Raw genomic sequence first — 13,401 nt, 5'->3', positions numbered from 1 at the left:
TGTGAAACGTATGATACAAGCGTTTGTGTTCTGCATTATTCTGATCTTCTTCATAAGAAAACACAATGACAGCGGTCTTCCTGCTTGTATTTCACAGGAATAGGCACCGCCTTTTCACCGGAATAACAGTGAAATCTCAGGAAGCTCGTCAGTCAAGATTCAGGTTTATTTACATTGTTAACAAATGACTCAGTCGCTTTTACGCAATAGTGAAAATGTACACTGTAATATGGAGATGATCTGATATTGTGCCAACATACCGTGACATAACATGCATGAATAAAAGCGGAAGTGTTTTAGTAACAAGTCACATGTAAGTGTTTTTTTCTGTGGAAAGTCCGGGATAACCCTGAAATTCCTGATATAAAAGTATTTACAAAGATCACAAACTGTGTTACTAACGAGCAAAAGATAAAGAGTGCAACAACACATCAGATATATGAGTGCATTGGTGGAGGCACTGAACCAACTATATTAATTTATTTAAATTAAAGGGGGACTTGATCTCAGTGTTTTTAATGTTAGTGTATGTAGTTACAAAAAATACATTAAAACAATATTTAAGACAGTTTACACAAAAATATTATTGTAAATGGGATTATTAGAATCTTATTATGCAAAAATAATATAGTTCTGAATGCATTTCTTTATTTTCACTAGTTATATTTTCACAGAAAACTGAAGGAAGAATTTGCACCTTCATAACTTTCATTTGAACCAAAGTTTTGTTTGCAATAACAAACCTGATCACTCCAAACAAATATCCTATGAGGTGGCAGTTTTCTGTTCAACAATAAACCCAATATTGTAAAAGCCCAAATACTTTTTATGGCCACTGCAGCTTTGCTGTAAGGAACTAAATCTTTGAATTCAAAAAGCCTAATAATATATGTATGTATGTATGTGTAAATAAATAAATAAACGAAGCAAGCAGACATTGATTCAAATACACAGTATTCTTGTTATGATGTCAAATTCCCCTTGCTCTTCTAGTGGAAATTCCCCCAGATAAACTATATATATATCTACTCATAGATCGAAGCCAGGCAATCATGCTTCGTCTTCTGATCATTATAAGTTTGCTCAGAGGAGGTTGGTAATTGACTCCTAACTCATATGGCTAAATCTGACACTGCTCTGGCTGGATGTTTCTAAACTGGATGGATGTGGCAGGAGGTTAATAACAATTTTTTTTTCTACAGCTTATCTTTCAGATATTGTCGCACAAGGAGACACAGCTGTTGAGTTTGGTCAGGATGCTTCATTCTCTTGTGGGCTGTCAGAGGCGTCCGGCGTCAAACAAGTCACCTGGCAGCGGGTGCGCGACACAGAACCGGTACAAACTCTGGCTACATTCAGCGACCTCTTCAAGGATCATGTGGATGATCAATACGTCGGAAAAGTCACTTTCACAGCAGCGTCGGTTAATTCAACGTCCATTAAGATCAAAAACACAACATTTGAAGACGAGGCTTGCTACATTTGTTCCTTCAAAGTGTACCCATTCCAACCTAAACGACAAACCTTGTGCCTCACTGTTAAAGGTAGGCTAAATACCTGCAAATAGGAAAGTCACAAAGCTTTTCTCTTAGGTTTTGAGTCAAAAACACAAGGATCAGCTAACAAGGGCAGATTTTAACACTGAAATGTTTTCAGGACTGGGGCATCTCAGTTTGAAATTTTATACAATTTCCTTTTGCCAGAATAGTGGTTTTATATTCATATATGTTGTATTTTAAAACTGTTTTAAAATTGATTTATGAATTATTAAGTGTTTCATTGATGTTTTGCAGTTTTGAAATATCTGAAAAGCAGTTAATGGCTTGTAATAGGCTATATAATGCAGCTTCCCAGTGTGACAACTTACCCCATATGACAATATTCCACACTACTGGGAACACAAGTTTGATGCGAGTTAAATGAAGTATAGGGCAATAACAGTGAAAATATTTAATAGCTGTGTTTAGTCAAGACTTTATATTACAATATATGAAGAGTTTATTTGCAAAAACAGATAACTCAAAAATCATCTTTTTATTATTTTATCATGTTTTTATTGTGTTTTATTGTGTTAGCTGTTTTTTAAAGTTATTTTTTAACCTAGTCAAAATAATCCAGCTGCAGTTGGATTGAGATTAATTGAATGCACAAATAAAAAAACATGCTTTTTGAGAGTTGTTATCTGTTTTTGCAAATTAACTCTTCATATGTTGTCCAAGTAAAAAACAAGCAATCTTATTCAAGATAATGCAGATATGCCCAAACTGGTAAGGGATGGTGTGAATCAGAAGTTACTGGCATCTCAATGCATGACCAAACAATGTGTTCAAAATGCAACTGAAACAGTTTCTAGTTCCAGAAAAATGAAAGGAGTGCATACAGCCAGTTATCCACTTTTTTGGGTGAGGTATTCAATTTTTTTTCATAATTAAGTCATTATGTTGCTTGTATTTTTGCAGGTATATCAGAAATAACAGCGTCAGTGAATCCTGCACCCAGTTCTGTTCCAGATGTTGTAGTCTCATGTTCAGCCACTGGTAAACCGGCTCCAACTATCCTCTGGAAATCGCCAGGAAATGAGTTGAACAACTTTTGGTCAAGTAATTTCACAACTCTCAATAAAGACAGTTCAACCACCATTACAAGCAACCTCACGCTTCCACTGTCACAGTTTCATGGGAAGTACGTAGAATGTGTGGCTCAGAGTGACGGCATAGAGAAGAGTGACCAAATCTATGTGTCTGATGTAGATTATAAAGGTAACTTGATTTGACTTGTGAAACATAAGTAATTTGAGGGGTAGTGACTTAGTGGATTTAAAACTACATGGACTAACAATCAAATAATCAAACAGTTGGCAATATTGTTCATTTCAGAATTAAGCTAAAAAAAATGATGCATGTGCATATTTTTAAATAAAAAAATGATCAGTATTTACACACAATTATTTTTTTTTTTTTACAGAGAATAAAGTCGCATTAAGAAATTATATCATTCCGATGCTGGTCTTGATTATCATCAGTATTTTCATTTTCGCCATCTATATTCACACCAAGTTAAATGGTAAGGAGAAAAATATTACACTCTAGCTATCAGCACCATAGATATTGTCATGTAAAGAACAGCATTATTTTGTATAATCATTATTTATTATTTTTTTCAGATAAAGATCATCACAAATCTGCTTGTATGGCTTGAACTACTGCGAAACTTTTACGCTATTCAGAATTTATAAATCTTTCTGATGCTACTTTTGTCAGCTACTATAAAAGTCACTTCATGTTTACATTTGTGAATAAGCTAATTTTTAGATAATAGTATAAATAATATCTGTTCACCTGAGAACCTCTGCATTTCTCCAAAGTTTCTACATCTTGCATCTGCACTTTAAGTTCTTTCAACCTTGACATTTGGTATTATTTATTGTTGTGAGATTTTAACCCTTTAGGCGCCAGGGTTTTTTGGGAAAAATGCTGCATTTTGACATCAAGATTTCAAAAGCTTGTGGCTTGAAAGGGCTTAAAGATAGAGATCTACTGTAAATTAGAAAAATGTTGGGCATGACCGAAAGTTTATGTGGGGTGTAAATATACTCATCTAATTTGCATATTATGACGTCATCAGGGCCGGCCCTCTTGAATTTCATAATATTTAGGAAATAGTAGATATTGAATTGTTCGATTTTTTTTGTTTGTTTTAATTGTCTTTTTCTCCTCATTCCAAATAATCAGAAAAGAGGAAACCAACAATAAAACAGGAGAAAGTAATAAATTATTACTATATTACTATACTATATAGTAGTAAAACGCATGTGAACAGTAGCCTACTTTTTGATCAGTTCATCAGTAATATTCAGGAAATAATAGATATTGAATGGATATTTGAACTTATTTGCATGTTGTTGTTATTTTTTGTCTTTTTATCCTCATTCCAAATGATCAGGAAAAGAGGAACTCAACAGTAAAACAGGAGAAAGTAGTAAATTATTACTATATTACTGTGCCATAGTAAAATACATGTTCTGCCCAATCAGGTATCTAGGTAACAGTTTATAGTTCTTGAGAGTATGGTACCTCTCATTGCATGGCACAGCGCACAGATCTACCCAAAACTGACTGCACCTGTACTGTCTGCCGGCGGACCTTGGAGCGCGCGCGATCAGAACAAACGACGCAATCCTGCCAATTATCAGAGCAACAGCTCTCCTATGGACACTAAGACCACGTCCACCCCTGCCACCCCCATCCCCGTTGGGCAAAGTGTTGAAATGATCACTTGTTTGTGCTTTGTGAACGATCGCGCCTTGCGCAGCGGCACCATTGCGCGGAAAATATGTACCGGGAGAAGCGCAATCATTAGACGGCCGATCGTCATTTCCAAAAGGCAAATATTCCCCTTCAGAGTCAGAATCGGCGAATGACATTTGCAACACATCCTCACAGTACAACTTTTTATTAGCCATTTGGCGAATTTCTCTCACAAATCTCACAATTTACTCACACTATGAACTGAATTGCTTCCGCATCAATGACACGATAGCTCACTTGCTCTGCTATTTCCTCGAACAATTTTGGTCTAGATCGAAGTACTACATGTCTGCCATCTAGTGGAAGGGAATACAAATGAGATATTACAGCATATTAGGAACTATGCCCCCGGTTTCACAGACCAGGTTTAAGCCTAATCCTTGACTAAAATGTAAGTCTGAGCTGTTTCAACTGAAAGAAACTTGCACTGATTGATCTTAAAATATATCAGTGCCTTTGTTTAGTCTCAAGATGCACACCTGCAATGTTTTTTTTCTAAGTACGTTCATAAAAATGACTTAAATGTCCTAATTGAACTATGGCCTAATCCTGGTTTACTCTAAGCACTGTCTGTGAAACCGGGCCATAGTCTGTTTCATGAAGTATGACGTCTTGTCGCAATTTTGTGACTTTGGCGCTTCTTTTAGAGCTGTCTGTCTTAGAGTTATATGCTCAATTTAATTTTAAGCAGTAAATAATTTTGTATTTATTTGCCAATTCAGAATCTGTATATCGAATAGAATAGATTTGTTTGTTTTTTTGTGCATTTATTGTTGTGTGTGTGTATACAAAACCTTTTGTATAAATGCATTTTGTGTGGTTTTCAAATATTCCATATGTTGAATATATATTCTTCTTATCTATACTATGTATAGTCCATACGTGTCCATATCCATTACTGAAACTCTCTAAGCCAGACATGAAAATGTGCAAGCCACAAAATGTTATAGCACTCAAACATCTTTCCACTAATCTACAACAAACTGACATGTTGTTCAGCAAATCTGCAGGTCACCTGTCCATAATGCTCAAAGTTCTCTAATAAAATATTCTTGTTGGATCCAGAAGTACATTCCTGAATCATCAATCACTAATCACTAACCCACCACAAATAGCATTCAAATTCCTTTGTAACCTTTGCATATTCATAACCCATTCTTCTATGTGTTGGGCATGCTCTAGCACTAAAAGTACACTTTACAAATGAAAAGGACAGACCTTCTGATTAATACAGGAAATTTCTTATGTGGCAGCGACACATGTAAGTTAGGTCATATCCAGTGACACTCATTCCAGTGAGTCATACTTGGTATAGATTTAAATTCTGCAAGGAAAGTACCTAACGTAACCACTATCCCCCTGAAATGTAAAATGAAAAAAAAAAAGTTACAAAAAACATAGTGCTTATTTCTTCTTAATATATTTATATTTACTCATTTAGCAGACGCTTTTATCCAAAGCGACTTACAAATGAGGACAATGGAAGCAATCAAAATCAACAAAAGAGCAAAGATATGCAAGTGCTATAACAAGTCTTAGTTAGCTTAATGCAATACACTTAGCAAGGTTTTTTAATTACATAATAAAAAGAAATACAGATAGAATGGAAAATGAATAGAGCTTTTAATATTAATTAAAATTAATATTAATTTGAAGCTTTTTCTTAATCCATATCTAACTTTGTGTGACAAAAAAATAAAATGTAAATCGTCATTCATTAAAGGTCTTACCTTATTCACATTAAAATCTGGCTCATTAAAAGAATATTTCACCCAGAAATGAAACTTTGCTGAAAATGTACTCACCCTCAGGCCATTCAAGATGTAGATGAGTTTGTTTCTTCATCAGAACAGATTTGGATGAATTTAGCATTACATCACTTGCTCACCAATGGATCCTCTGCAGTGAATGGGTGCCGTCAGAATGAGAGTCACATAAACAGCCAATAAAAACATCACAATAATCCACAAGCATCCACATGACTCCAGTCCATCAGTTAACATTTAAATGAAAAGGCTGCATGTTTATAAGAAACAAGTTCATCAAGACATTTTTAACTTCAAAACTTCACTTCCAGCTAAATTATGAGAACCTGTCTTTACATAAAACGTTGCCTCATCTAAATCAGGAGAGAAATGTTTACAGACCAAGCACTGTTTAAAGATGAAAACAGTTCTAAACAAATATGTTGGTGGATTTTAATGCGAGAGGACAACAGGGGATGGGCTTTTCCACTGGAGGAGGCATTATTATGGATAGCGGACCAAAAGCGACAGTTTAAAGTAAAAACACCTTAATGACAGGCCTGTTTCGTGCAGCTTTTTGCTTCACAAGATGTTAATTGATGGACTGGAGTCATCTGCATTACTTGTGGATCATTGTGATGTTTTTTTTTTTTAGCTGTTTGGACTCTTATTCTGACGGCACCCATTCACTGCAGAGGAGCCGTTGGTGAGTAAGTGATCTAATGTTAAATTTCTCCAAGTCTGTTCCAGTGAAGAAACAAACTTTACATCTTGGATGGCCTGAAGGCGAGTAAATTTTCAGTAAATTTTATTTTAATCTTTCCTTTGACAATGCATGAGAACTCATTTGTTTACTGGACGTGTAGAACACCCAGCACTTCCTTCAGCGCTTGCATGTTTCACACAGCATTGGTCCACTGGATGCAAATTTAATAAACAAATTTGTCCATTAACAATTTGGCATGTTAAGTACATATAAATGCTGTCAACTCAATAAATATATAGGCAGCCCACAAAAGTAGTTGTTTTGTTAAAGTTCATTAGCCTTCTAGTGGATTTTGAATAAACCACTGATAAATACAACCAACTACCTAGTTTTACATTATCTTATTTATTTTTTTTTTTTTGCTTAACAATGAAATATTTCATTCATAATTAGACAGTTAAATAATTAAAGTGGAGAGATTACTAGTATTTCAGACACATATTTTGTATCATTTTCTATAAACACAATATTATGAAGAATCTCAGACTCCCCAAAATCATATTGTACAGTAGTGAGGAATGCTGAATCTGAATACCCCTGACCTAATGAATACACTCACGATATTTACCAAAATACATGAAATGAGACAGCAAAAATAAAAACCATTTCAGGATTTATTTCAGTTTCTGGGAAATACTACTGTTCCTGTTTAACATGATTCATTCCCAAAAGTGTTTAGTCATGTTACATACCATAATACACAATCATTTGTTTATTTAAACAGGAAACTCCAATAATTACTTCAGATGTTAAAGTTGGCAAATGATTCATTTCAGTTTACATAAATGAATGACTATAGTAGCCTATATATGTCTATATTGCATTCATAGTTCAGAGATGTCTTATACCATTTCTTGAAGTCATTACGTATGAGTTGATTTGAATGTTTAGTGTACCCTATGCTTAGTTTACTACTTCCGGGAACACACACAAAAAAAGCACACAACTCGTGGTTGAAGTGAAGTGGAATAAAGCCAAACCCTACCTCCGGGAAACCCCTAAAATGCCCTCTAAACTAAAGTACCGGTAATGTCTTGTGGGAAATTCATACGTTCACTATCAGTCTTTGTATATAGGCTAAGCTGTGCCTGATTACAAACAGAACATACCAACCATTCGACATGTTGTGTCTACTGATCTTAATTTTAAGCCTCGTAAACAGAGGTTGGACATTAATTCATTTTTCACTCAATACATTGCATTTCTTTTCGAGGCAAAACTGTATAACGTTTGTAACCTAATAACTTTTTATTTCGCAGCTTATCTTTCGGATATTGTCGCACAAGGAGACACAGCTGTTGAGTTTGGTCAGGATGCTTCATTCTCTTGTGGGCTGTCAGAGGCGTCCGGCGTCAAACAAGTCACCTGGCAGCGGGTGCGCGACACGGAACCGGTACAAACTCTGGCTACATTCAGCGACCTCTTCAAGGATCATGTGGATGATCAATACGTCGGAAAAGTCACTTTCACAGCAGCGTCGGTTAATTCAACGTCCATTAAGATCAAAAACACAATATTTGAAGACGAGGCTTGCTACATTTGTTCCTTCAAAGTGTATCCATTCCAACCTAAACGACAAACCTTGTGCCTCACTGTTAAAGGTAGGTTAAATACTTGCTACAACTAAGTCACAAAGATTTTCTCTTATGTTTTCAGTACTAGGGCATATCAGTTTGGGTCAGGCTGTCACATAAAAATATTTTAATTCTATGCAATTTCCTTTTGACAAAACAGTGGTTTGATATTTTTATACATTTTGATTTAAAATGAGTTATTTTGCGTTTCATGGTTGTTTGGATAGATATAGGCTATTTAATGGCAGGTTCCCTTTGTGACAACTTACCCCACATATTTTGACAATATTCTATAACATTGGGAACACAAGGTTGATGTGAGTGAAATTAGCTTTTTCCAGCTTTTTTTCAGAGAAATAACAGTGAAAATGTTCAATAGATGTTTTTAGTCAAGATTTTTTAAGTTATGTGTCTACAAAAGCAAAACTACCCTGAGAAATATTCACTAAAAAGTGACAACCCCTAATTTGTCAGTAAAGTGAACAGTATATGTTGTCTAAGTAAAAAACAAACAATCTCATCCAAGATAATGCAGATATGCCCAAACTGGTAAGGGATGGTGTGAATCAGAAGTTACTGGCATCTCAATGCATGACCAAGCAATGTGTTCAAAATGCAACTGAAACTTTCACTCAGTTTTCAGTTCCAGAAAAATGAAAGGAGTACATAGTCAATTATCCATCGTTTTTGTGTGTGGTATTTAAAAATATACATAATTAAGTCATTATGTTGCTTGTATTTTTGCAGGTATATCAGAAATAACAGCGTCAGTGAATCCTGCACCCAGTTCTGATCCAGATGTTGTAGTCTCATGTTCAGCCACTGGTAAACCGGCTCCAACTATCCTCTGGAAATCTGCAGGAAATGAGTTGAACAACTTTTGGTCAAGTAATTTCACAACTCTCAATAAAGACAGTTCAACCACCATTACAAGCAACCTCACGCTTCCACTGTCACAGTTTCATGGGAAGTACGTAGAATGTGTGGCTCAGAGTGACGGCATAGAGAAGAGTGACCAAATCTATGTGTCTGATGTAGATTATAAAGGTAAGAGGTTCAACATGGATATCTGTTAGAATAGAATAACTACTCTACAGTAACTTTTTGCCTAATGCAGTCTGGTTGATTCAGTCATGCTACATATTTTTGATTTGAATAAAATCAGTTAATTTAGATGTTACAACATGAAGCACACTTTTAAATTGTTTGACAAAACTGCAAAACCAATTATGATACATTCATTATATTGACATTTTGACTGCAATACTTTTTCTCAATATTGAATGTTGTTTTTTTTGCCTTACAGTGAACAACGGTACACCAAGAAGTTACATCATCACAATTTCAGTCCTCATAATCGTGACTGTTGTGGTTCTTGTCATTATTGCCATCTGTCTTCACACCAGACTAAAGAGTAAGCAGCAAAATCCACCTATACGACTAGATGAAATAGGTTAATACAACAGCAACATACTGTCATCTTTTAAGAACAGATCTCAATAGCAAATTAATTTAATACATCATTTCAATTTGCTTATTTTTTTCCCTAAGGAGCCATTTTTGGGATAAAATCTACATATGAGGAACCCTTTAATGCCCCAAATGAGGAATGTTAACTCTGCTGCTATCTCATAGTATGGATTTTGGGTTCTAAACTGCGTATTCCTTAAAGGAATCATGAATTTCTTGTCTAATATTTATTTAATTTATTTATGTTTACTAAGTATTATTCCATTGCATTAATACAGTTTAAATGCATAATATTATTACCACTATGGCGTAGTATTTTGATCACAGGGAATTATTACAGTATATCATAAACAGATATTTATTCTGTAACTCTAGATTTTTAGGCTCATATATTTGCACTTTATGACTCATTTGAATGTACTAGCAAGCACTAAATAGTTGTGTCTACATGTGGAGTTTAGTCTGTGACAGTAATTTATAAATTTATAAATGCAGGCTTTCTGCTAGTCTTTATATTTTCCCACAATCCTTGATGTCACAGTACTGTGTCAAGCAATGACACTGATTACGGAAGATAAACATTATTACCCAATACAAACAGATAAGCTAACGGCTGAAAACCTGGTTTTCAATAGTGTGAAACAAAGTGAAAGTTATGTCATTAATGGGCACAGAAGCTGCTTTGTGGTTTCCTGCATGAATCTCTAAAGGCTGCACAGAGAGATGACTGCTATTGTTAGTATTTGTACTATTGTTTGTTGTTGACTGCAACAAGCTAACTAGAAGTGTATCTGGCTGGCAAAAAATACTATAAAATAAATAAAACACATTTGTTTCTGAAAATATTTCTGTGTGATATATGCCTACCTGTATATGTTTAATATGTGATTGTACTGAAATAAAACATATGAACTGTTGGATTCAATGACTGGATTACTTACAGTACTAACATTTCTATACCCTGTACTTCTCAAACACAGGAAATTTATGCAGGGTACGTACTGTAAATGATACCAATAAATTAATGTAACACACACAACATAACTAAAGATATCATATGACGTAGATTTTGAAAGGAATAGAGGAAGCTATTCAAATTATGAACAGAAAGGGACGCTCTGCCTGGTCCAGCTGGAAATGAATCTAGCTGAGGTATGATTCCTGTTAAACCTATCGTATAAACCTACTGTAAGTGCTTATGCTGCATTTAAACACCACCAGAGAAAATTTAGAGACGTTGTTCCTTCAAATGACCAACTCAAAGCTTTGAAACAGCACTTTGTTACATCTTGTTTTCAGCAGGGCTGTGATCTGTGATCGTCTGTCTAAAATGATGCATTGGTGCTGCATCTGCAAAGTTCAAAGGAAGTGTTCTTGATGTGGTAGAGCTTCAGTCATACTTTAGGTAGCCATATTCAAGTTAGCCGTTTCCTCGGACTGAGTGCGCACAGAAACATGCAGATCTTTCACCCGACCATAGCGTTAATTATGTTTGTTCTCTGCAGTCAGCCAACTTCTTTACAAACGGGTAAGTCTCACTCAATTCTCAACTAAGAATATTTATTTAGATTTAAATTTTCAAAGTGTACTCCAGTGCAATATGTCACTGACAGCAGACACAGCAGCATTCCGGTTAGCACATTTGTGTCATTTTGGTCTTGAAGTAATTTTTAATTTTGATTTGATTTGCACTTTTTATGGGCTAATACAAAATATTTCCCATGTGCAGTGATAGTGAGATACCCGCGTGAACCGGTAACGAAGACTGAAGGTCTTTCGTTGTCTCTCAAGTGCACGGTGGAGTATAGAAAAGTGGATTGTGACATTGAGGCCAGATGGTGCTATACAAACAGCAGTGATCTTTTGCCCATCATGGATCCGAACACATATCTAATCACAGTAAATGAAACAGAATTAGAAAGAGACAATCTCAGGCGAAGGAACATTTTCCTGACAATCAGTTCCTTGAAACTTCAAGACAGTGGCCTCTACCAATGTGATGCCGTATGTCTCGACAGTCAGACTCAAGCAAAAGGCCATGTTGTGCCTGTCAACGTCACAGGTTTGAGCAGAAAAAACCCCAACATTATTTTGATTCTTAGGTTGTTGTATATTACAATGTTCTTGATTGTGACACTTAATGTGATTTTTTTTCTACAGCTGATCCACACAAAGGTCTGAAGATCTCAACATGGAGCGGCCAGTTAAAGGCAGATGCAGCTGCGCTAGCATTTAGTGCCATATTATTATTATTTAGGTATTATTAAATGACTTTGTGTTTTCAGTATGGACCAACACAAGGTATCAACACATGAAATTCACTGTTATTGCTAATGTGACCAACTGTAATAATTGTCTTGTATTCTAGACTTGGTCTTGGATTAAGTTCTTACAATGTGACAGTTTATGTACCTAAAAAGTTGTTATAGAGTTGGTTACCTGATGATTCTTTTTTTCTCTAATTGTTGCCATAAATTGCTACACTGCTGTACAAAACTAAGTTTTATTAGACTTTTACTTTGTTTTGTGAAAGAGATAATGCATTGCACAGCCTGTATGCTAAATGATTTTAACTGCAATGGAAAATTTCAGTGCAGAGGTCCAGGCTTGAGGCTTAAACTGAAACCAAGCTCATCTTGCCTAACAATAGATAAACCTCTAGAGGTGTAAAAAAAATGCTTTTACTGGCCAAATGTGGTGAATAAGATATACTATTACCTAATGCAGAAACAAAGTCATGAACACAGTGAAAACACAAGCAGTGGAATGATTTTTTTGCATTTGACAATATATGATACACAGTGTTGGGGGTAACGCATTACAAGTAACTTGAGTTACGTAATCAAATTACTTTTTTTGAAGTAACTAGTAAAGTAACGCATTACTTTTAAATTTACAAGGAAATATCTGAGTTACTTTTTCAAATTAGTAATGCGAGTTTGTTTCTCATGTATTGACTGACAGCTCTCGTGTTGCCATGTTGAGAGAAATCGTGCAGAGACGTTGTGTGTGAACATGATCTTACTGTAGTTCTAGACTAAATATGAACATGTTTACTCATCTCACCTGCACAAAAACCAGATTCAGTATTCCTCAAAATGAATAAAACCAATGAAATACAAACACTCAGAATATGACGCAAACCTGCAACACAAATATCCTTTATGTAGTTTATCCCATTTTATTAACCAATGCCTTTGCAGCTGACCTTCAATAATCCAATTCAACCATACGAATAAGCAAAAATGACTTTAGATAAACATAACATTTGCGTTTAATTTAAAAAAAAATTTATTGCTGAAGAGTGTTGAACTTCATTCTCCTGCGTTCTAGTGTATAGACATGAATTTACATTTCCTTCAGCCTGAGGTTTATTCATTTCACTTGTTTCACTTGTGTTAAAGTGCTTTTACATTTGCCAAAAATACTGCTTTTTATATTAAAAACAAACAAGCAAGCCCTGCCCAAATTTAAAAAGTAATGCAAAAGTAACGCAACGCATTACTTTCCATAAAAGCTAACTGAGTAACGTAATTAGT

General features: G+C 35.1%; 2 protein-coding genes and 1 long non-coding RNA gene across 4 annotated transcripts; all 3 read left to right on the top strand.

Annotated features, from left to right (window-relative positions):
- The first annotated feature begins 1,050 nt into the window (after window positions 1-1,050).
- LOC306873044 (OX-2 membrane glycoprotein-like) lies at window positions 1,051-5,370 on the top strand. The gene is made up of 5 exons (XM_079422046.1): window positions 1,051-1,092; window positions 1,203-1,544; window positions 2,460-2,759; window positions 2,965-3,063; window positions 3,164-5,370. The coding sequence occupies exons 1-5, from the start codon at window positions 1,053-1,055 to the stop codon at window positions 3,196-3,198; spliced, it is 816 nt and encodes a 271-aa protein (XP_079278172.1). The 5' UTR covers window positions 1,051-1,052; the 3' UTR covers window positions 3,199-5,370.
- A 2,375-nt stretch (window positions 5,371-7,745) lies between these two features.
- Window positions 7,746-10,785, top strand: LOC306873039 (OX-2 membrane glycoprotein-like). 2 transcript variants are annotated; one of them, XM_079422040.1, is made up of 5 exons: window positions 7,746-7,982; window positions 8,078-8,419; window positions 9,140-9,439; window positions 9,699-9,806; window positions 9,944-10,781. In XM_079422040.1, exons 1-5 carry the CDS (start codon window positions 7,940-7,942, stop codon window positions 10,006-10,008), a joined length of 858 nt encoding a protein of 285 aa, XP_079278166.1. In that variant the 5' UTR covers window positions 7,746-7,939; the 3' UTR covers window positions 10,009-10,781. The 2 variants fall into 2 exon arrangements, with proteins under 2 accessions (XP_079278166.1, XP_079278165.1); XM_079422039.1 differs by having other exon boundaries at window positions 7,874-7,982; window positions 9,699-9,845; window positions 9,944-10,785.
- Window positions 10,786-10,940: 155 nt separating this feature from the next.
- LOC306873054 lies at window positions 10,941-12,611 on the top strand. Its single transcript, XR_013784452.1, has 3 exons — window positions 10,941-11,390; window positions 11,592-11,924; window positions 12,023-12,611. It is a non-coding gene; the product is annotated as an uncharacterized lncRNA (long non-coding RNA).
- Window positions 12,612-13,401: the final 790 nt, after the last annotated feature.

Source organism: Barbus barbus, assembly GCF_936440315.1.
Source record: "Barbus barbus genome assembly, chromosome: 7".
NCBI classification, from domain to species: Eukaryota; Metazoa; Chordata; class Actinopteri; order Cypriniformes; family Cyprinidae; genus Barbus; species Barbus barbus.
Note: the sequence above shows the minus strand (reverse complement) of the source record. Positions and strands in the feature narration are given on the sequence as shown.

Excerpts from the sequence above, each read along its gene's own strand:
- LOC306873044 (XM_079422046.1), top strand. The coding sequence starts at position 1,053 with ATGCTTCGTCTTCTGATCATTATAAGTTTGCTCAGAGGAG. Across the intron at positions 2,760-2,964 it reads GTCTGATGTAGATTATAAAG|AGAATAAAGTCGCATTAAGA; the intron begins GTAACTTGATTT and ends TTTTTTTTACAG. Across the intron at positions 3,064-3,163 it reads TATTCACACCAAGTTAAATG|ATAAAGATCATCACAAATCT; the intron begins GTAAGGAGAAAA and ends TATTTTTTTCAG.
- LOC306873039 (XM_079422039.1), top strand. The coding sequence starts at position 7,940 with ATGTTGTGTCTACTGATCTTAATTTTAAGCCTCGTAAACAGAG. Across the intron at positions 7,983-8,077 it reads TTTAAGCCTCGTAAACAGAG|CTTATCTTTCGGATATTGTC; the intron begins GTTGGACATTAA and ends TTTATTTCGCAG. Across the intron at positions 8,420-9,139 it reads CTTGTGCCTCACTGTTAAAG|GTATATCAGAAATAACAGCG; the intron begins GTAGGTTAAATA and ends GTATTTTTGCAG.